Source organism: Osmerus eperlanus, chromosome 11, assembly GCF_963692335.1.
Source record: "Osmerus eperlanus chromosome 11, fOsmEpe2.1, whole genome shotgun sequence".
Classification (NCBI taxonomy): Eukaryota; Metazoa; Chordata; class Actinopteri; order Osmeriformes; family Osmeridae; genus Osmerus; species Osmerus eperlanus.
The window spans coordinates 1,656,958-1,680,549 of record NC_085028.1 but is presented as its reverse complement, the minus strand read 5'-3'; the positions used below and the strand labels follow the sequence as shown (position 1 = coordinate 1,680,549).

General features: G+C 43.1%; 2 protein-coding genes across 6 annotated transcripts in view; one reads left to right on the top strand and one right to left on the bottom strand.

Moving 5' to 3' along the window:
• Nucleotides 1–11,875: 11,875 nt before the first annotated feature.
• LOC134028691 (uncharacterized) lies at nt 11,876–15,734 on the top strand. Of its 2 annotated transcripts, none has more exons than XM_062472406.1 (7): nt 11,876–12,105; nt 12,883–13,004; nt 13,874–13,967; nt 14,119–14,249; nt 14,462–14,604; nt 15,077–15,274; nt 15,494–15,734. In XM_062472406.1, the coding sequence occupies exons 1-7, from the start codon at nt 12,015–12,017 to the stop codon at nt 15,609–15,611; spliced, it is 897 nt and encodes a 298-aa protein (XP_062328390.1). In that variant the 5' UTR covers nt 11,876–12,014; the 3' UTR covers nt 15,612–15,734. The 2 variants fall into 2 exon arrangements, with proteins under 2 accessions (XP_062328390.1, XP_062328391.1); XM_062472407.1 differs by having other exon boundaries at nt 11,947–12,105; nt 12,875–13,004; nt 15,494–15,732.
• Nucleotides 15,735–17,451: 1,717 nt separating this feature from the next.
• golim4a (golgi integral membrane protein 4a) overlaps nt 17,452–23,592 on the bottom strand; it is a 45,062-nt gene continuing 38,921 nt past the window's right edge. For all 4 annotated transcript variants that reach the window (XM_062472402.1, XM_062472401.1, XM_062472405.1 and 1 more), the window contains one exon: nt 17,452–18,198. In XM_062472402.1, coding sequence (XP_062328386.1) covers nt 18,061–18,198 — 138 coding nt within the window. In that variant the 3' untranslated portion in view covers nt 17,452–18,060. The remainder of the gene's footprint in view (nt 18,199–23,592) is intronic.

Genomic DNA, 23,592 nt, shown 5'->3' with positions numbered 1-23,592 from the left:
CGCTATAGTATGGCTTCAACATTTACAATTAGTAGGATAACAAGTAACACTAGCAAGTAGTAGCATTGGTACAAGTATTATGCTAGGTTGCTAGGTAACAGAAGCTAATTAAAGCTACCTAGCTTCCGTTTTGGAAAAATAACTTGTGGAAGCGTCGGAAATATTTAGAAATCCCGCATCTAAAGGTTAAAACAAATACACTTACCCAAAAACAGATGTCATGTACAAATTGGAAGAATTAGTGACATGATACTTTTATAGACGCCATTGCTGTGCATGCCATGACCGACTGTGATCAAAACGTGATCAGCCACGTGCTAGCTCCACAGACTTTGGCTGTGTCTACTACCGTGCACTTTACTAAGTACACTGCAATACAGTGCACTGCAATACAGTGCACTTACATCTGTAGTGCACTCCGTCGCTGAGTAGTGCTGTCTCAAATGGAACACTTAAGTTAACCACTTGGCGGGAAGTGACGGACGCAAATCTGATTGTGACACCCGCGAATCTAAGGCGAATCTGCTCGCGAGTCATTTCGTCCGCCATTATTTTAGAAATTAAATGAAAAGCTGCCAAAAGGGCTCCTCCTCTTCCGCTATGTAGCCAATATGGCGCCCGTTTAGGGCGAGTAGTGTCCATCGTTGTACACTGCATTTTTTTGTGGGTGATTTGTGAGACGCTAAACTTTGATAACATGTAGGCCTATGCATTTTCAGTATTTCAACATAACATTCTGGAGGGTTTAACCTCTAGTTAGCGAAATCCTAACGTAAACAATGTAAATCTGATAGCACATAAACAGGCTAAATATTCTCAATTTCAAACATATACGTAATAGCATGCCTGATAAGATGTAAATTCTGGAGAAGGCAGGCCGGAAGGAGTCACGACAATTATAAAAAGGGTTGACTCGGTTTTATTAGCTCGACGTCGGATCATACCACCAATCCACAACAGAGTGGCTAGCATGAGTGAAGACTCTCTCTTACAAGAGTGCTTAAATACAGTATCTGGACATGTTCAAACATAGAATGCACAGAATCGCTTCCTTAACGGGTCTTCAGTGGTCAATACACTGATACACTAGAACGTTCAGCAGGTGAAGTGGTCGTTAATCACATAAGCCTTATTTGTACATGATTTTCCTCACTGTCTCCCCACTGTCTGGACTGCATGCTATATTCTGCTCAGAGGGGGCCTTGCTGTATGACCTCTTGACCTTACAGAGACACACGCTGTACATGTACCCAGAAACTCTGCCTTACAGTTCCTTCCTCTTTCTATATTTGTAAATCAATTTTAAGTGATTTGCATCCTGCGAAACGTCTCTACAAATGTCTAATAAGCCTGCACCCTATAAATCACTATGGAATCAAGTTAAATTCCCATCACAATTATCAATGATGCATGAGTTATCAGCCATCTGTAACCTATACTCGCATAACCAAAATCCCACTCCACACTTGACAAAGAGTGAGTAAAAGATCATGCGGCTAATCTACTCTACACTTCACACTTAGACAATCACTTGGTCAAAACTCCTTTCCGGTTAAGGATAAAATCACCAAATGTCATTTAGTGTGACAAAACTAATTCACAACACACACATGCTAAATATACATAACTCTCAACAAAATTATTACATCACCCCTAAATATTATTCCTTAATACATCCCTACGACTAGGAAGGCTGTAAACTTTTTAAATTAACATTAACATCACACACAAACAAGTTCCAAGAAAGAGAATGTCTTCTATTCGTGGTTCAGCCGACCTCGAATTCCTCTCTTAGGCAGGATCTTTCCGTCTCCTGTCCTTCTCCATCTGTTTGACTCAGTTGCAATCAGAATTAGACATTTTATGACATGCAACACTATCTCTCTCAATCAACATTATCGATGGAATCTATGGATGAGAATGAGCTTTCAGAAGAAGTATCAGAACGACCTCTAATAGATTTGATGTTAACCGCAATATTACCCGTGGTGATAACCGGCATGTTTGTAATAGACTGCAAAGATTTCACAATTAGGGCCCGAAATATTGGAAAACAGCAACTCATGATCACTACAACAAGAATGATTACCACAAACACTGGCGCTAAAATACCTATAATCCATGCCACTATAGAATTTCCTTTGAACATGTTAGCTACGCCGTCCAAGATCTGATTATTATGATATCCTCCTAACACTCTGGCTTCTCGATTGGTTCTCACAATATTATTTTGTATGTCTCTGATATTATCAATAGCTTTAGACAAATTGCCAAGACCTTCAGATTCGGATGGAAGATACGTACAACATGAATCATCTCCCACAATAGCACAAACGCCTCCCTGTGCGGCTGTGATTGCGTCCAGAGCAATTCTATTATATATGGTAAATTCTCTAATTGCAGCAACTTCAGCTCCCAACGCCTGAAATCCCATAAGTGTGGCATTAACTACTCTCCCAACATCATGACGAGTTAATGCCATCATGTAATGATTAGAATATTGAAGTTCAGTATTCCAGAAGATGGTCTTGAATACTAGCTGAGTGCGTGTAAATATCCTGAAATCATGAGGTAGAGCACTATACCTGTCAGCCAAATCAGTTGCATCAGTGTTTTGCAAATGTACATAACCCATAGTTTATGGGTTATAGCTTAGCTCTTGAACCAGTGCGATGATGGTTCATGAATTCAATAGGTTCAACTACATACAATAAATCGTTAATTGTGCACACTCCACAAAGACCTCTGAATAAGGGCGGTAGGCTCGTCCATACATTCTCACCACAACACCAATTAAAGCCTGGAATGGGCGGAGTTCCCATTGCAGTAACGTGATATCCCAATCCCGGATACTCGAAGATGCTCTGACACTGGGTGAGTCGCAAGAAACCTACGTCTTTGTCTCCACGAGAATCTTTTTCTACTCCTCTAATGCACACTTCATAAATTGAGGACGAATTAATGTTAGCTGAAACTTTAGTAGGAACAATAGATAAATCATTAGACAAAGAAACTATATGTTTTTTGTAGAATATTGTACATCCTACTAATGATGGCAACTCTTTAGGGACAGAGAATATAGTAGCATGAGAATCCTGTAAATCTGGTTTGCTTCCCTGACTTATGGAAATATTGGAATAGATAATATATTGTGACATCATGTTTAATAATCCCTTGGCTTTGACTACCATGTTGCTAGCTTTGGCCACATACAGTTAGGTCCATAAATATTTGGACATTGACACAATTTTCATCATTTTGGCTCTGTATACCACCACAATGGATTTAAAATGAAACAATCAAGATGTGCTTTAAGTGCAGACTTTCAGCTTTAATTTCAGGGTATTTACATCCAAATCAGGTGAACGGTGTAGGAATTACAACACATTTTATATGTGCCCCCCCCCCCTTTTAAGGGACCAAAAATAATTGGACAAACTAACAATCATAAATCTAATTGTCACTTTTAATACTTGGTTGCAAATCCTTTGCAGTCAATGACAGCCTGAAGTCTGGAACCCATAGACATCACCAGACGCTGGGTTTCGTCCCTGGTGATGCTCTGCCAGGCCTCTACTGCAACTGTCTTCAGTTCCTGCTTGTTCTTGGGGCATTTTCCCTTCAGTTTTGTCTTTAGCAAGTGAAATGCATGCTCAATTGGATTTAGGTCAGGTGATTGACTTGGCCATTGCAGAACATTCCACTTCTTTGCCTTAAAAAACTCTTTGGTTGCTTTCTCAGTATGCTTCGGGTCATTGTCCATCTGCACTGTGAAGCGCCGTCCTATGAGTTCTGAAGCATTTGGCTGAATCTGAGCAGATAATATTGCCAGAAACACTTCAGAATTCATCCTACTGCTTTTGTCAGCAGTCACATTATCGATAAATACAAGGGAACCAGTTCCATTGGCAGCCATACATGCCCACGCCATAACACTACCTCCACCATGCTTCACTGATGAGGTGGTATGCTTTGGATCATGAGCAGTTCCTTCCCTTCTCCATACTCTTCTCTTCCCATCATTCTGGTACAAGTTGATCTTGGTCTCATCTGTCCATAGGATGTTGTTCCAGAACCGTACAGGCTCTTTTAGATGTTTTTTGGCAAACTCTAATCTGGTCTTCCTGTTTTTGAGACTCACCAATGGTTTACATCTTGTGGTGAACCCTCTGTATTTACTCTGGTGAAGTCTTCTCTTAATTTTTGACTTTGACACCATACTTGAAATGAACTCTAGACCTTTTATCTGCTCCTTGTCAATGAAATAACGAACTCCCATGAGGGAATAACATACACCTGGCCATGGAACAGCTGAGCAGCCAATTGTCCAATTACTTTTGGTCCCTTAAAAAAGGGGGGGCCACATATAAAATGTATTGTAATTCCTACACCGTTCACCTGATTTGGATGTAAATACCCTGAAATTAAAGATGAAAGTCTGCACTTAAAGCACATCTTGATTGTTTCATTTCAAATCCATTGTGGTGGTATACAGAGCCAAAATGATGAAAATTGTGTCAATGTCCAAATATTTATGGACCTAACTGTAGATGTTATTCATCAAAATAATCGGTCGCAATGGAATCTTTGAATTAGGTTGTTCACCTAACAAAGGATGTCTTTACAATACGTACTGATAAGCGAGAAGGCACATGGATGATAATCCTTCAGAACCTTGAAGTGGAACTGTCCAATAAGGAAACAATTCTTCAGTTGATTGCGGTAACATGGAACACGCATAGCAAGAATTAGGAGTCAGTTTCCGAACTCTACTTTTGAGAGCGCTGTACCATAAATTAGATGCAAAAGGATGGTCTTTATTGACTGGCATATCCTCATCTGTGTATTTTACTTCATCATTTTCTGTGAAGGGTCCAGATATATCATTAGGTGAAATTTCTGGCCATGATGTGGGAATTGGAACTCTCCCAAATACAGTACTAGGTGGTATCCAATAGGGAGCACATCTACCTTTCCAATAAAGTGGAAGATAAGTGTAAAGGTTGTTATCACAAAGCCAAATCATGAGATCAGTAGCAGGCCATGGATGAAGTGTTCCAAGGAAGATCCTCTTATCTGGACAACCCTGAGTAAAACCCATCTCATGCACTGTTTTAACGCCTTGAGTATAACTTAGACAAGTTACAGGTGCCTTCATTCGTGTAGCTTTAATAACTATTGGTTGAATATTGTCATAGGCATCCAAATCTCTCTGAACTAGAAACTTAGGAGTGAACTTCTTCCAGAATGCATTACAGTACTCAACAGTAACTGTGCTGGGCTCGGTAAACATAAGTGCTTGACTTAGTATTAACACTTCTTCACCGTCAAGTGATTCGTACTCTGCCTTAATTGCTAGCATCGTTTCCGTCATGTTAAAGTATTCCACTTTCTGAACATAGAATGGTTTTCTTCCTGTTGTCATCAATGGATAAATTAAACAAATCATGTCTGATTCATTCATAGTAATATGATTATGTACTTCAACTCCAAGAATACTTGCAGGTGTTGGAACATTACGTCGTACATGTGCACTAACATGCTGATCATAAGAGTTAGAATGTTCACTTAATTCTTTTTGAACCACTATCCCTGCCTTGGTATCATCCCATGAATCATTATCCGAATTAGTAGGGTGTTCGAGCATGACCGCATAATTGACCGTAATCAACGCCAGAAGAGAGATGATGCTCCGCACGACCACGAATTTGGTTCGAATTCTCTGTGGAGTATCCCCCATCCTTTTTTCTGGTCTCATGATCTTTCTCACAGTTCAGTGTCACTGCCAATGTCTTCACTTCTATACATCATGAAACAAAGAAAGAACAACACCATATCCACACTCATGATAATGAAATATTAATATGGAGGCGAGAAATATTACCCATCCTTCGATGTTCTGTCTACTGTATCCTATACGTCCTATACTGCATTCGCTATAGGAGGTGCTTTTCGAAGTCGAGATGCTTGAATCCATCGGGGTTGACCTGTAACCTTAACAGCTGTTCTGGTTGCCAAAAGAACCTGAGTCGGAGGTCCAAATCTTGGCTGGTCCTGCTGAGCCAATGTTTTTAAACTGCGTACCAAAACATAATCACCCGGCTGAAAATTATGAATACTCTGATCACCTGGAGTAGGAAGAGAATCTGTTACTTGTTGTTTAATGTCAGACACAAAAGATCCCAACTGTTTCACATACTGTTGTTGAGTTTCCTGCAACAAAGTAAAATCATTTGCTGGTGTCTTGTCCATCAGCACTCCTAGAGGAAAAGGTCTAGCCATCAAAACTTCATGAGGAGCAAATCCTGTGCCTGAATTTGCCATCGCTCTGATTGATGGAATCACCTGTAGAAGGGCGTATATCCAAGTTGTCTGTTTTGTCTGATGTATTTTCACCAATGTATTTTTCTTAATGGTCCTATTTGTCCTTTCCACTTGTGCTGAGCTTTGAGGATTATAAGGAATGTGAAATGTCCAATTAATCCCCAATGCTGCTACTCGTTTGGTTACTCTAGAAGTATAAGGAATTCCATTGTCAGAGTCTATCGCATTTGGTATTCCAAACCGAGGAATAACATGTTCCATCAAACACTTAACTACTGTTTGAGCGTTTTCCTTTCTTGTCGCAAAGGCTTCTGGCCATTTTGAAAATCGATCCACTATCACTAAAAGATAGGAAAATCATCGACACTTGGGCATGTGAGTAAAATCTATCTGTAATTGTTGGAATGGACCTTCAGGTTTCGGCAAATGATCTCTTTTAGCTGGATTGACGTGTGGATTACAACGAGCGCAGATTAAGCACCGCTTAACAAAATCTCTTAACTTGTTGTTCTAGTCCAATTGTAAAGAACAATTGTGAAATGTAGTGCATGATACTCTTATACCCCACATGGGTAACGCCATGTACATAGGATATTAAGGATTCATACGCTATTTTTGGTAATGCTATTCTATCATCTACAGTTTTCCATAACCCATCGTTGTGCTTTGTGCATCCTTTCTTCTCCCAAAGTAGAACTTCGGATGGCATTGCCTGATTCTGAAACGATATCAAGTCATCAATAGTAAACGGAGGATTTCACATTTGAATATTCATGAAAGAATGATTCGTCCACGGTGGGAAGGAAGCATTTAACGCTGCATCTTTTGCATGCTTGGCGGCTAAATTATTACCTTTGGCAATCTCAGAATCTGCCTTTGAATGACCCGCACATTTTACTATGGCTGTCACGACGTGGGGTGGGGTTGGACCCAAACGCAGGGGAGTCGGCAGGCATGGCAGAAACGAGGGTTTTATTCTCAAAAACGGGGAACAGATAGGGCACTCACAGGGACAGGTATTGTAAAGACAAGACAAAGACTGGACACAAAACAGAAACCTAAATACACAGAACCAAACAACACACAGGTGGACACAATAACGCTAACGAGAACAGGTGAAGACAATGACAGGGAAACACTAGGGCAGGGCAAAAAACTGAAACCGGGGGGGGCACGGCTGTGGCCGTGACAGTACCCCCCTCTCAAGGGACGTCACCGGACGTCCCACAAGAATGGAGCAGGTCCAGAGGTCGGCCCGGAGGCAGGGCAGAGGGCCGGGGCAGGTCCGGGGGTCGACCCGGAGGCAGGGCAGAGGGTCGGGGCAGGTCCGGAGGTCGACCCGGAGGCAGGGCAGAGGGCCGGCGCAGGTCCGGGGGCCGACCTGGAGGCTGGGCAGAGGGTCGGGGCAGGTCCGGGGGTCGACCCGGAGGCAGGGCAGAAGGCCGGCGGCCCGGAGGCCGGAGCAGGTCCAGGGAACCACCCGGGGGCAGGACGGGCACAGGGGACGGGCACAGGGGACAGGGGGCGCCTGGGAGCGCGGACGAGGGGGCGCCTGGGAGCGCGGACGAGGGGGCGCCTGGGAGCGCGGACGAGGGGGCGCCTGGGAGCGCGGACGAGGGGGCGCCTGGGAGCGCGGACGAGGGGGCGCGGACGAGGGGGCGCCTGGGAGCGCGGACGAGGGGGCGCCTGGGAGCGCGGACGAGGGGGCGCCTGGGAGCGCGGGCACGGCGGCAGGCTGCGGCCAGGAGTCCTCGGGCGGAGGAGGTGGCCAGCAGTACTCGGGCGGAGGAGGCGGCGGCCAGAAGTCCTCGGGCGGAGGAGGCGGTGGCCAGAAGTCCTCGGGCGGAGGAGGCGGTGGCCAGAAGTCCTCGGGCGGAGGAGGAGGCGGCCAGGAGTCCTCGGGCGGAGGAGGCTGCGGCCAGGAGTCCTCGGGCGGAGGAGGAGGTGGCCAGCAGTCCTCAGGCGGAGGAGGTGGCCAGACGTCCTCCGGCGGAGGAGGCGGTGGCCGGGGCACAGGGCAGGACCGAGGCTGGGGCACAGGGCAGGACCGAGGCTGGGGCACAGGGCAAGAACGAGGCTGGGGTACAGGGCAGGACCGAGGCTGGGGCACAGGGCAGGACCGAGGCTGGGGCACAGGGCAGGACCGAGGCTGGGGCACAGGGCAGGAACGAGGCTGGGGCACAGGGCAGGAACGAGGCTGGGGCACAGGGCAGGAACGAGGAACAGCCTCGGTGGTCTGGGTGCTGGGCGGCGCAACCTTGTTCGTCCGGGCGCAGGTGGCAGAAACAAGGGTTTTCTGTCACAACGTGGGGTGGGGTTGGACCCAAACGCAGGGGAGTCGGCAGGCATGGCAGAAACAAGGGTTTTATTCTCAAAAACGGGGAACAGATAGGGCACTCACAGGGACAGGTATTGTAAGGACAAGACAAAGACTGGACACAAAACAGAAACCTAAATACACAGAACCAAACGACACACAGGTGGACACAATAACGCTAACAAGAACAGGTGAAGACAATGACAGGGAAACACTAGGGCAGGGCAAAATACTGAAACCGGGGGGGGCACGGCTGTGGCCGTGACAATGGCAATGTTAGTTGGCAACATCATAGCATCTAATAGTCCTCTTACTAAATCTGCATGTTGTATGGGTCTTCCTGCAGTAGTTACAAAACCTCTGTTTTCCCAAATCTTACTGAAGTCATGTGCCACTGAAAATGCATATTTGGAGTCTGTATATATGGTAACCGATTTATCTTTGGCATATACACAAGATCTAGTTAACGCTATTATTTCTGCCGCTTGAGCCGAAGAAACAGGTAAGAATAGTTTTATCATTTGGTCGCTATTGCTGAACCATCACAAAATAGGACAAAATCACTATATTCCAAAGCTGTTTGTTACAAATCTGTCTTTACTTGTGATGTAGAATCAATAATATCCATGCAATCATGAGAATCGACATCATCTGAGGCAGTTTCTAAAAATCTTTAAGTGCACAGCTGGATTTGTATGTGTGTGTGTAAGTAGTCAAATTTTTTGAGTTCCTGTCAAACTGTGTCCGTGATTACTACGTCTCTGGCTTGTCATGTGTTGCGTCGTAATATGTACTAAGATAATGTTCACAGTATGTGAATTGTGTAATATCATTGGATGTCCAATAACTATTGTTTGTGCCTTTTCCACCATTAAAGCAGCGGATGCAACAGCTCTTAAACAGGGAACCATGCCGTATTGCGACAACTTTACCGCATACAAAAACAAAGTGAAGCATTTTCTTTTAACCGTCGGGCTGTCTCAGACCCCCCACATTGCGAAGGTTAAAAGAAAAGTATTTTTATTTGGTTTTGTATTGGGTAAAATTGGGTAAACACAATGATGGTTCGTTATGAACCTTTGGGTCATGTGACCCGAAGGCAGCACGAGGGTTAACATACTTGTCTGTGTTTTTTTTTTTCATTCGAATTTGGATGGGTAGTTAACAAAAAATAGTTCTGTGGTGTGATGAACTTAAAACTCATTTTCAATTCCACTTTACAGGATCTTTAAACCAAGGTTATTGCGGGATTCGTGCCAGAGTAAACGGGAATTCATCGTTACATTTAACGCTCAGGGAATGTCTTCCTCATAAATCACAGACGTGAAGCTATTAGATTATTTGACAAAGATGTGGCATCTCTCAGAATTGCTTTGGAGTGGGCAAGGGTCCACTAAACACAAAACCTAATGTAAAACAATACGTGCTGGAATTATTGTCTTAAAATCTTAATATACGTAGGCCTATTAGTATTTTGTTTGCCATGTTCTCATTGTTGGAATGCTGCTTCAGCATTCCAAGTATTGTTCTTTGAATCTTTATTCAACTTCTTCATATTCTTCTTATTCTATTTCTTCCGCGACACCTTTCAGCGCCTTCAAATCTTCAGCTATTAAAACCGTTCAGCTATCAAAAAATTCAGCAGTTTCAGGCTATGACTGCTATATCTTTTCAGCTTTGTACCTCCTATGCTTGAATTAATATAAATCAATATTCATAATATTTTTCACATGGTTTTCCAATTGAGTTTTTTTTCCAAATCCTCTCAATCCTCTTAAACTTCTTCAACTTTCAAATCCTTCTTCTTCCTCAAGCCTTCAGCTACAGCCACCATTTAAACTTTAAAATGTTGACAAAACTATTTTTAAAAAATTCAGCTTTTTGTTTCATGACTTTTTCAAGCCGTTTCTGAGATTTACATGGGTGTGAACGTGAAAGCCTAGATTGAAACGCTTAGACTGGAGGGGAGCTTCGGATGTTGTTGAAAAAATATTTCTAGTTTGCCAGCATTGCCACAATTTTCGCTCTTCATGCTTCATTTTTGGATCAACAGATAGCTAATTTTGTGCTGGTCGTAGACAGTTGTCTGTTGAATCCAACATACGTACACATTTGTTCAGAGCCCCACGAAAGCGAGACAAAGTCCAACTCTCGCCCCATAGAGACCAATGCAAATCTGGTGACAAAATCGTCAGAGAAAGCAAAAAGAACAAGATTTTGAAACTGCCGGTAGAGTCGTATTTCTGACCGCACAGAAATATAAAGGACATCTCTGGTTTCGGCAAAGACTTGGGTCTCGGAAAATATCCTTATTTTTTTGGATTGGCCGTATAGTTTTGCGTCTAGGTTAACTTGTTTGAGGTGTGGATTCTAGCTACATTTCTGTTATTCGTGATGGACCGTGGCAACCAAACAGACATGTGCCACTCAGTCTCTTACACAGGTGATTGGTATTAGCTGATTAGTGGAGTCACAAGACAGAGTTTGATAGTATTTCAACCTAATACAATTTACAAGAGGTGACTCTGCAGTTGATGCTAATATCTCTTTTACTACTATTGCTAATGGAACTGTTTTGTTCTACTACGCCATTGAGTGCGTTCACTTGACCACGAGAAACCCGATTACTAGCAATTGTCGGTTTATGCCAATAATACGATTAGGCTACTCCGTTTACATGTGTATTTTTATTAATCGTTGTATGCTCCACGGACAAAACTTGCACCATCATCCTTCTGCAACAAAGTGTCGCCGTGTCTTCCTGTATCGGCCCTACTGCTGTATGTTTCATTCAATCAACACATTGAATCCTACTGAGAAAGCCGAGTAAACGCACTCAATGATAGGCTACATCTGCTACTGCTATTACGATCCCAACTATAATATTCTTGTTACGACTAGCTAGCCTACTTCTTCTTCTGTTTAACAGTTCAGCTTTCAGCTTCTCCCGCATTGTAGGCTATTTAAGCTTTGTTAGATGATGCAGTTCAGCTTCCACACTGCCTCTTTTGTGTGACTCACACATTTTTGAAATTCATTTCAGCTTGCGGGTATTTTCTAATTTCTGTATTTTCAGCAATTAAAAATAAATAAATTCATCTTTCAGCATTCCAACGCATTTTCTGCAGGAAATGCACTTTCTCATTTGTTATGTGACCCCCCCCCCCTCCCACACACACACACACACATTGTGACGTCAAGCAAACTCGGTGACACATTCGCCATACACGTTGCTCAGCAACGAGCGCTTGTCCCCGGTGACCTGCCTCTACAGTTCCGTCGTTCCAGAATTGACACACGAGCTAGACTGCCTCAGAACGAGTCGACCAAAGCTTGTTCTCGCCTTGTCGTTAAAACGGATCTAGTCGTGCCCATGGGGAACCCGGGAATTGCAAAACTACATCGTCTCGCACATTATGTCTTAAAGGCCAAGGGAAGTTTCTATATTGGGACATGTCAGAAAGGTAAGCAAAGACATTAGGACAATGCATTCTGCTATGTTTTTTTTTTTACTATACTGTATCCCCACTGGCAGACAATAGCTTTTAGGCGTCAGCATTTTCTTGCTGTTTATACCATGCGAACAGGGTATGTATGGATCAAAAGTTAGTCTTGGGAATATACCTTTAAAACCTTCCCCGTAGTAAATAAAGTATCCAAACAAATAAACAAATGCAAAAAAACAGACTATATTAATTATATAAGAATGTCTGGCCAAACTCTACTCTTTGCACCTATTACAAACTAATGGCACGCACTCAGGTGTCCGCTGTTATGGCGACGGCATTAATCCAGTGTTCAGTGTAACCCAAACCGGACAACAGCGGGTCTGAGTTTCAGCAAGGCGGATGTACGCGAGGGGGTCCGTTACAACAAACAGAGCCCCTTTTAAAAGCATTTTATCACATAAGTAATTCAAATTGCACTCTTCACGCATCAAGATAATCTCCACACATGAGCAGAACAAATCATGAAATTAAGTCATGCATTAGGGGTTTGTTACTTTATTATTGTGCCGTCCTGTCCTTGTTGGAATGTTTGCGTTGTAGTAGAAGAGTACTAGTACATAGCGCCTGGCTAATTCAGCTCCTTTCCACCTCCCTGCTTTTCTCCCTGCATCTTTCTTTTTGAATCCTTATGTCCCCTTCCCACCCACATCCCATCCCTCCCTCTCTCATCCCGTCTCTCCTTCCTTGCTGTTCCTCCCTCTCTCATCCTTCCTCCCTCATTCAGTTCTTCAGGAGTGAACACGAGCAGTGGCAGCTTTCCCAAGTCCCACTCCTCCCAGTTCTCTGAGTTCAGCGTCACACAGACACCTCTCTCCGTGGACCAGAGTCCCGACTCAGGAATCGTAACAACCCCTGTGAGTACCCCAGATCGACCCCAACGCAGACACACAAACACGTTAACCCTCGTGCTGCCTTCGGGTCACATGACCCAAAGGTTCATAACGAACCATCGTTGTGTTTACCCAATTTTACCCAATACAAAAACAAATTAAAATAATTGTATTTTAACCTTTGCAATGTGGGGGGTCTAAGACAGCCCAACGGTTAAAAGAAAATGCTTCACTTTGTCTTTGTATGCGGGAAATCTGTCGCAATACGACGGTGGGTCACAATGACTGATGGGTCAGAATGACCCGAAGATAACACAAGGGTTAAATGGGATCCTTCTGTCCACAACATTCTCAGACATCCCCCTATTCTTACCTCCACTATTCTACCCTCCTCCCTTTCTAATGCTTTATATTCCGCCCATACTTTCATCCCCTTTCCACCTTCCAGAAACTCTTGAACCTCTCACTCCTCTCCTCAACCGCTCTTTGTGAGCATGTGCAGTAGGACCCAGCTCTGATGTCAGTCAACACTCGAGGCCACCACTGGTAGTGTCCAGGGTCATTTATGGGTGGTCACCCATGGATAGGGTGACAGAGAGACAGGATAGGATTACAGTAACATAGGGTCAGAGAAAGAAGGGGATTAGGGTGATGGAAGGAGAGCATGCTAGACAAAGGTGAGGAGGTAGAAAGGGGGGATGAGGAGGAGGTAGAAAGAACTGGATGGTGAAGTAGATAAAGGAGGATGAAGGACAATGAGTTATTGAAGTCACTCAATAATCCCTACACTAAACTAATACACATTCTTCTCCTCCACCTCCTCTCTCCTTTATCACTTTTTCTTCCCTTCATACACCTCCTCGTCTCCTCCCTTCTTTCCTGCCCTATTCCAGCTTCCATCCAGTAGGTTCAGATTTGTGTCGTGGCACCGCCTCCAAGAGAGTGATGTCACCGGAGACCAGCTCACCAGCCCCAGGGTCAGAGAAGGTCAGAGTCAGGGTGTGACCTTTGACCTTCTGCATTAGTGCAGACAAGTGCATCAGTGTTTCTACAACAGCCATACAGTAAGTATACACTCTAAATACATTCAACACAGCTGCACAGCTTATGGAGGCAGGTGGGTGATGTCATCAAACAGGGCCTTCAGAGGAGGAGCTGTTCCTAAGAGAGGGTTTTGACGATGTCCCATTGGAGAGAGGGAGGCATAGAAGAAGAGAGGAAGAGCATAGATGGGCGGAGAGACTACAGGAGAACTGGGAGAACTGCTTAGTAAGACGGCCCATTTATACCAAGTTCTCTTTTCTTTGCATCCTATGAAGTATGTGTGAGTGCAAAATGTGCGCCTGTGCTTACATACGGGTGTGTTTAGTGACTCGTGTCTGGGCATGCATATCGTAGAACTGTGTGTGCGTGTGCATGTGTGAACGTCTGTTTAATAAAATATGAAAACACCCCTCCCACTGCACCCCTGCCCCTCCCAGGACCTGAACCTGTCCTACCAGGACCTGGGAGACCCCTACCAGCAGGAGAACTTCCTAAGGATCCTGCACCGGCTGATCCGCGTGGAGGAACTACAGCTGGTCAACAATGCCCTCACTGACCTGAGTTCTATACGACTGCCAAGGTACTACATTACCCCCAACTAACCCGACACTTTCATTATTATGTTACCCATGATTCATCGCACACACGTAGACCAAACAAGCAACGTATTCCAAGACAACAGCTCTTCGTCTCATAAAAATGGCAAGTGAAAGCAGAGACGCAGACTCAGCGACTACATCTGATCTGATGCACATTATTTTTTGCGGGATTTTTACAAACAGTAAACACACACCTAAAAACTATGAAATGAACTGAACTATGAACTAGTTAAGAATTTAAATGGTGAACTATGAACGTGAACGATTCATATTTACTTGTATGAACTGAACTTTGAACTAGTTCATGAGAGGTATGAACGTGCACAACACTGCATCCCACACACCGGGAATGAACTACTTGAACCAAAGCTTTCTTCCAAACAACAGTGTGTTCTTTAAAGGGATAACCTAACCACAATTCCCTCCTGGCTTTTGTGTGTTACCATGGTCCAGATGCAGAAGGCTGAACCTGCACAGGAACCATCTGACAAGTGTGCGGCAGCTGCCAAAGCTTCCAGCCGTGGAGCACCTGTGTCTGTCGGAGAATGCCATCGCCACGTTGGGAGGACTGGGGGCGTTGGGGGCCACACCACTCCGGTCCCTCACCCTTACACGCAACCCAGTCACCTTCGCACCAGACTACCGCACATGGTGAGAGAACACCTCAATGGAACGCAGTGGACACAAACTTACACACACAAACACACACACACACTGTTCTCACAAACACTTGAATTTTAAATGGATGGATGCAAAGTTAGGAGGAGAGTGAAAAATTAAGGGATCGGTAAGAGTGACAAATGAAAAGAGAGAAGGCTGGATGGAGGTAGAGGTCTTATCAGGCTTAAACCTCCATGTGTTCCTCCTCAGTGTTTTCTCCTCCTTGCCAAAACTCCAAGTTCTGGATGGAATCCCAAAGCTGCCAGAGGACTCTATGACTCCCAGACTCCAACTTCCAGAAAACACCAGGATGTGTAACATTTTGTAACAGACCCTAGCCCATCAGAAGCAGTCCTGAACACAAGGGTTGCTGTTTTACCTACCAAGTTAAAAACTAAGGGCAGACAATATTTTAATAAAACATTTACAGTAAACTACCTCATGGAAAATAATTTCCTGTGTCTTGTCTCATTGGTTTGTTAAAACTTGTTTTGTATATTTTTGTCAATAAATTGTGTGTTTGAGAGAGACATGTTCAGACATTAGTTACATAGTAACGCTGTCCTACTAGCACAGAAGGTAAGTATAGACACACAAGTATGTGTGCCATACAGCAGCTACCCCTGTACACCTTGCAGGGTTATGGATCATCTTTCCAAGCCTTTAGTTTATATGTTTGCCTCTCTGTACTCCCATACTGACAACAGCTTTTGAATGACAGGTAAATGACCTGTGTGCCCCAGTCACAGAGCAGACAGAAACGCTCCCTCTCTCACACGGACACAGAGGTGGGGGTCACATTGAGATAGTCCCATCCTGTCAACAGTTGTTCATTAATTAATATGCATCCCTGTATTCTCTCTTAACCCTTGTGTTATCTTCGGGTCGTTCTGACCCATCAGTCATTGTGACCCACCGTCGTATTGCGACAACTTTACCGCATACAAAAACAAAGTGAAGCATTTTCTTTTAACCGTTGGGCTGTCTCAGACCCCCCACATTGCGAAGGTTAAAAGAAAATTATTTTTATTTGTTTTTGTATTGGGTAAAATTGGGTAAACACAACGATGGTTCATTATGAACCTTTGGGTCATGTGACCCGAAGGCAGCACGAGGGTTAATAATGGTGTTGATTTCACATGCACCTGAAACCTGATCAGACACAGATGCTGTTAACACAAAGGGATAGTTTACTGTAACAACCCATAGCATACACAAATGTCCTGTTTTGATAACTGATACACACTGTGTGTGTGTATATGCTCTGACACAGCAGTCATCTCCCTGCATTCAGATGAAATAAAAGCTCTTCTCTGGGTTGTGAAGAAGTGTCTCTTTTGCTCCATTGCCTCCTCCAGCTCCTCACTAACCGTATGGTGACATTACAGCTGTAGTTGCCAGTTCTACCAGTGCACCTAGACACACATAAAACATATTAATCATTCCACAGTTTAACATGGTGACCTGTACAATGTAGTATGTTCTGTTTGATTAGGATATGAGAATAGGTATGTAACTGGTTCATAAAGAAACAAATCTTTCTTACACAATCTGGTTAAAAGATTAAGTGCCTACAGTATGTGAATCTTAATGGAGATGTGAGCAAATATTATACAGGTTCTCAAGATGGATTTTGTCTCTTGGAAATCAAGACACATTCAAATGATTTATGCCTGGTAATTCATCAATGAAATTATTTGTGACATCCGAGATGAAAGACCTGAAATAGTGCTTAAGATTCTGGCTGGAAGACGGGAAAGAGAAATGGAGATAAGGAAATAGAGAGTAAGAGGTGAAATAGTACAGAGTACAGAATCAGAGGCAATATAGTGTGTGTGTGTGTGTGTGTGTGTGTGAGACTTATCTCCTACTGTTATTACCCCTAAAATGAGTCACCTGTTAAACTCACACTCATCTGACATCTCACAAGCTCCCTGGTGTGAACTAGTTGATGACACCACTGCAGAGGAAGAGAGGCTGAGAAAAAGAGGGATAGGGAGAAGATTAGTGAGAGGAAAAGATTTAGTTGAGGGTTAGGGATACATGAGACTCACTTATTGGATGTCACAGCCTTTCATTATTCGGTAGAACAGTGCTAGGGCACACACCATTTAGTACACTGGCATGGACTCCTCACTGACTGACTGCAAAGCACAGAATTGAAACCCTTAAATGAAACACGATTGTGTATTTTTGTCAGATTGGGATTTACAATGGGGATATACATTTATGACACCATGTCAAAAAATTATCCACACCTTTTTTATGGGCTAAAATTCCTCTGACAAAAAAAGATATCTTCCACCCTTAAAGATTGTCAATATTGGGATAACAATAAATAAATGAAACATTTTCATTTGATTGGAATGTGAAAGATAGTAGAAAACGTTTGAGTAGAAAACATTTGCATAAAAAACAAGTATAAAAAGCTTAGCAACTATGTTGTGTATTTGTGGGCACACAAACACTTTTTACGTCAAAACACTAATATTACATTCTTACAGACAGAAAGACAAACAGATATATAGATGAACAGAAAATATTTTTTTCCTTTGAGCCTGGAGGGATCTGTCCATCCCCTTAAAAGAAGTTAATCAGTTCCGGTCCCACTTAAACAAGAGAACAATCCAGTTTCCAGGTAGATCCTTCCCATTGCTCTGTTCAGAACGTCAAGTGGATGACAGTTTACTCCTTTCTGGATGAGTGTAAAACAAGGCCTCTGATAGGTCCCAAGGGTAATGAAAAAAGACAGCTATAGGTCAACATCCCTGTCTGTCTCACATCTCTGCCCTGCGATTGGTGTGCTTGCCCCGACCAACAACAACCTCCTCCTCCTCCTCTTCATAGTTCTCCTCATCGTTCTCTGTTTCTTTTCGGTGCTCCGCCTCCTTCTCGGCTTGCTCCTTCACTTCATCCTAAAGAGCAGCAGAAATACAGTGAGTCTACATTATGTTCTAGCTATCGTTTTTCTCCATCAGTCCAACAAACTCAGATTTTTTACATTATATTATCATTAAGAAGATGTGACTGGGATTTAATCTACACATGTAGGAACCACCACTCTTGAGCAAGCCTTCGCATCGGTTTAAGGAACAAAAACTAAAACCAGAAACAATTGGTATTTTACTAGGAACAAAACCAAAACCAGAAACTTTATATCTTTTTGTTCTGGAAAATAAAAGTTTATTTGAAATAATAGTAACCGGTTAATAACATTGTATTTTTTTCGTTTTAATTTTATTTAGTACAACAAACAAATATGTTCTGCTTAGAACTTTGGTGCAGAGTTTACTTCCTGTCTTTCTCTGAACGTAAATCACGTACCGGTATTTGGATACAGGGCTCTACAGTGCGCCCATGTGTGCGAGCGTGGAAAAGTATTTGGGCGCACAGGTGCGAGCAAGTTTTAACCATAGACATAAAATCTATGGTTTTAGCCTATTGCAGCTGTCAGTCACGTGAAAAGAGATGATGGAACCCAAAAATGCTCAAACCATTATTTGTGTATTATTATCAGTGTGGGGAGTAACGGAATACCAGCGTTACGTATTCAGAATACAAATTATGAGTAACTGTATTCCGTTACAGTAAAAATTTAAATAGTTGGTATTTAGAATACAGTTACATTGTTAAAAGCAATGGATTACATTGCGAGTATCTGTTTCACGAGTTTTTTCACTCTCTAAATAAATTAAGCCAACTCCATGCATTTCCCAGAACTTCTATCTGGTGGTTTCTACACTGTACGTGTAAGAGCCAATTCAATGTTTTGTGTAAATCGCCTGTTATTTTTGTTTCTTAATAATTACAGGTTTACGGTGTAATTATTATTTGTTTCTTTGATATGTACAAGGTGTATATTCTTATTTATTTCATTTATTTTGTACTATTAGGAGTTTATATGCTTGCGGCGCGACTGCGCAGTTCTGTCTGACCACGCCCGTGGGATAAAGAGTGGTAGAAAGTCCATGCAGGTTAATTGAGCAAGCAGCACCAGAGAAGAAATGTTTATTTTACCGTTTTAAAAGCACATAAAGGTGTAATTCTATGGTCTTAGAAGCTGTTATTGTATTAAGGTAATCAGGAAAATAAACTACAGTCATTCAAAGCCTATTTTCTTAAGTTTTTGCCATTTAAGTTTTGGGGCAATAAAACTTGCACGATTTCTGGCCAAGTGTTTTTCTACGCGTACAATTATTTTCTTTTGCACCTTAAATAGGACCAAGGAAGGTGAGTTTGGACTTTGCTCCTATAGTACGAACATAACTACATCTATCTCTCCCATGTCATTAGGTGCGTTCGACATTGACTGCGGCTGCATGAAATGACCGGCGAGAGTTGCCGCTTGCAGTCGGGGAGTAGTTAAAAACGCCTCCTTAAAGTCGGACATTCCTGCTTCTCCTGGTTTGCTGCGTTGATGTCAGTCATGGCCGATCAAGAGCTGTTTGCTTAATAAGCGCAGCTAGTTCAGGCAGGGCAATCAGGCAGCGCGCGTCAGTCATCGGGGACGTAAGGCGTCTTACTCCACCTTCCTTTCCTCCGCCCACTACCACACCCATGTTAGCAGCGCATATCCATTGGGCCACGTCCGATAAGGCGTCTTTAAAAGACGCGCGGATACTCACACACTCACCCCGGTTGTTGTATGATCAGTGCTGCTGCCACCCTCCACCATCCCCTTTCTCCCGCGTGCTGTCTGTCTGTTCGGTCCCTCCGGGGGATTATATCTCTATTGCTCCCTGCCTCAAATTTCAAGTATGGATGTGTTGCATCGAGGAGGCAGGGAGCGCTTCCCTTAGATCATCCACTCCGCCAAAGTTAAATCTACATGTCCATGTCATGTAACAATTAGTGGTGGGCATAGATTAATTTTTTAAATCTAGATTAACGCCAAGATTACAGTGAGATTAATCTAGATTAAAAAAAATTAATCTATGCCCAATAGATTAATTTAAAATGGCTCATTTGAATTCCGCCGAAGGCATTCAGAATATGTGTGCTACCCAAATAATGACTAAAAGTAAGTCTTTGAGAACGGGTTTCTCAAGCCAGGTGGCGCATTAGACCAGAAGCTCATCTCCTGTTTCCAAAATGCATCACAAACTGCTTGAGAAAGCTCTTCTACTATGATAATTGGTGATGAAAATAAATTATGTTCAATAAGATGTACTTGTGTTTATTAACTGTTCATTAGATTAGTTAGCTTGGCTGATAGAGCTGTGCTGACGGGTTTGCGTCGGTTGCACTCAAACATTGTAGTCTGACGACGACTCTTCCCCTGCGCTACATCAGTGCTTGGCCCGGCATCTTCCGCATTAGCTAAGGGATGCTTTGCGTTTCGGTGGTATTTGAGACTGGAAGAACTGCTACAGTAAACTAATTAAGGTTGCAAACAACCTTAGTCTTGTCGAGGTTTCCATTGGGAAGCTTCCTAAAAATACATTTTCCCTGAAGCAAACCAGGCGGCTTCATAGCTGCATCCATGTTAGCACGTCACGTTTGATGTGATAATTTCATACACAAGGCATACACACAGGTTCGAAGACTCGTTCTCGCCCCCTACAGTGCAATTCGGCTAGGTATACATCCGCGCTAAAATATCAAGGTGAAAGTCATCATAGCTTGCGTAGTATAGACCCAGCTCCCAACCCAACTTTGAGAATAGATTAACGGCGATATTTTTTTTATCGCCGATAAGAGTCGCAGCACGTTAACGCGCGTTAACGCCGATAACGGCCCACCACTAGTAACAATAAATGCTCAAATCTAATACGTGATTGTCTTGACTGAACTTTATTTATAATGAAACTTTGTATTTCCGTTAGTGAAGAGGCAGACTAAAACCCTTTCTTCAACACATTTTTTATTCAATAAAAAACAGTTTGGTCCGGATTTGAGCATTGGCGAAAGGTGTCAGAATAATTACAAAACACGCGTCAAAGTTGTTGTGTGTGAGTCTGGCCAATCATGAAATAGCTGTGTCGTTATTAGAACCCGTGCAGTTGCTCTTGAGAAAATGCGCTCGGCTACACAGCCGGCAGTTCTCGAATCGATCTCATGGTACTTTAATGGCTACGTCACAGTGACCTAGCCTCGGCGCCGTCTCAAGTCGGACAAAAAGTCTAACCAGAATTCACCGTTTCAAGTCAGCCGCCTGCTGCCGGCTGCGGCGCTGCATGAAGTCATTCCATGTCGAACGCACCTATTGCCTCTCGTTCTTTCCTTCATTTTACGGATACCCCTTGGCTGTGATTGGTCTGTATTAAGAACAGCCTGCGTCAGGTCAGTGGTGGGGTTGCCGTGACCAACAAGACGAACGGAATCCTTTGACCACCTTTGCTGTAAGTTTTTACAATTCATATTTCAGCTAAACAGTACATGTAAATCAGCATCTGAATTAAAATGTGACGAGAAATGGGCAGTGTAGTTGCTGAAAATGTGCTTTTTTTATTGATGAAACGGCTAATTTGTAAATTTGCTCCGACTTTTCAATAACCTAGCTAGCATCGCAGTGCAGCGCCACCTACTCTTCTGGCGGTGAATTGTTTTCAGCACCCACAGCCTTCAGAGTACTATAAATTCAACTAATCCGTCCGACTCTGTCTGTCTGTCCGTAACGGAGTCTGAGTAGTATATTTCGGCCTTTACGAGCATGTTCGGGAAACGCACGTAAGAAATAACGATGGTTCGTTATTTTGCTAGTAGAGAACCCTCGTAACAACTAAGATCCATCGTTATCAGGAAACGCAGTTTAGTAAGCAGGATTTGATGGCCGCATTCCTGCATTTATAAAATGCAAATTCAATGTGGAAGTAATCCAAGTATTCAGAATACGTTACTCAGATTGAGTAACATAACGGAATACGTAAAAAAATACATTTTTGGGCATGTATTCTGTAACGAAATACGTTTTGAAAGTATCCTTCCCAACACTATTATTGAGTCCCCTTCTGTCCTGCCGCAAGGCATGCTGAAAACCAAGAGAGCCGTTGCGACCCTTCATGAACACCGGTGCGATTACAACATAAAATACATCTCCCATTAATGAGTACATTGAACCCATCCACCACAGAGGACCTCATTCGGATCAGTACATAGGGGCCCTGCCTGGAAATGTTTGATGCCTCTAAATGTGCTGAAAACTGTGTCAGCTGGAAAAAGATCAAGAAGCCCATGCTACAAAGCTTGGCCAAGCAAATCACTTTGAAACAATGTTACAATGAAAACAAAAAAGTAATAAATTAATATCTAATGAATAAATAAATAACCAATCCTGTTTCCGGTCAATTTTGTGTAATTCATTCAATAGTCTAATAATGATGCAATATAAAAAAATAAACAGAAACTGATGTGCCCCTAAATTTTTGTCTGTGCCCCTAAACTTTTTCACTTGGAGGCACATGTGCTCCTGCAACAAAAGGTTAGCGTAGAGCCCTGGGATAGACTTGAACTTAACGGCGGCAGGCAGTGATATTGTGAAAGTGGAATGTGGTGTGGTCTCTTCTGCAACCACAGGAGCAGTGGCAGACTCAAGCCATCTGAGGAGCAGGGGCAAAAAAATAAATAAAGGGAACCAGCTGCATTGGGTGGGATACAGGGGCGTTGCTAGACATAAAGCTGTACTGGGGCACAGGCCTAATTACAACAACTCTTAACTTTTTTTTACTTGCTGCGTACAAGAAGTGTGCAATACAATGCACAGTACAATCGTCCGTTGCTTAACCCAGTACAGTGCAAATGTACAGTTCAGGGACGTAGGTTTGATATCAGCTTAGGCAGGGACATCAATATTAAATACGAGCGAGTGGAGGCACTCCACTACTCCCACTGGTAGGGCATGCTAGAAGGGACTTTATCAATTTTATTGCACACTGGGCTACCGTACAGGACCCTTTATCATCTTAAACTACCATAGGGGAATCCTACCTGCCACAAAATCCATATTTATAGCATCCGAAAGATACATACTGTCATATCACACAGTGCATTCATTCATTTGGTTCTAACTGGAACGATCATTTTAAGGTAAAACCTGAATAAAACCACTGCTCGGAACAAACCAATTGAAAAAATCCTGGGTTGAAGCCCTGCTCTGAGTGTTGCTGGGGAAGGTGGAACCTTCATAGAATGAATAATGTGTGCAGCGTTAAAGAACAGTGGCAGAACATTGAGCAGTGTTTAGAGTGCTCAATCGCTCTGAAGGGGGAGGAGCGCTCTCTCTCCCTCCACCACTCTCTCTCCCCATCTTTCTCTCCTCTCTCCAGTACCCATAGGAGTGGTGAATAAAGCCCACAGGTAAACAGACACTC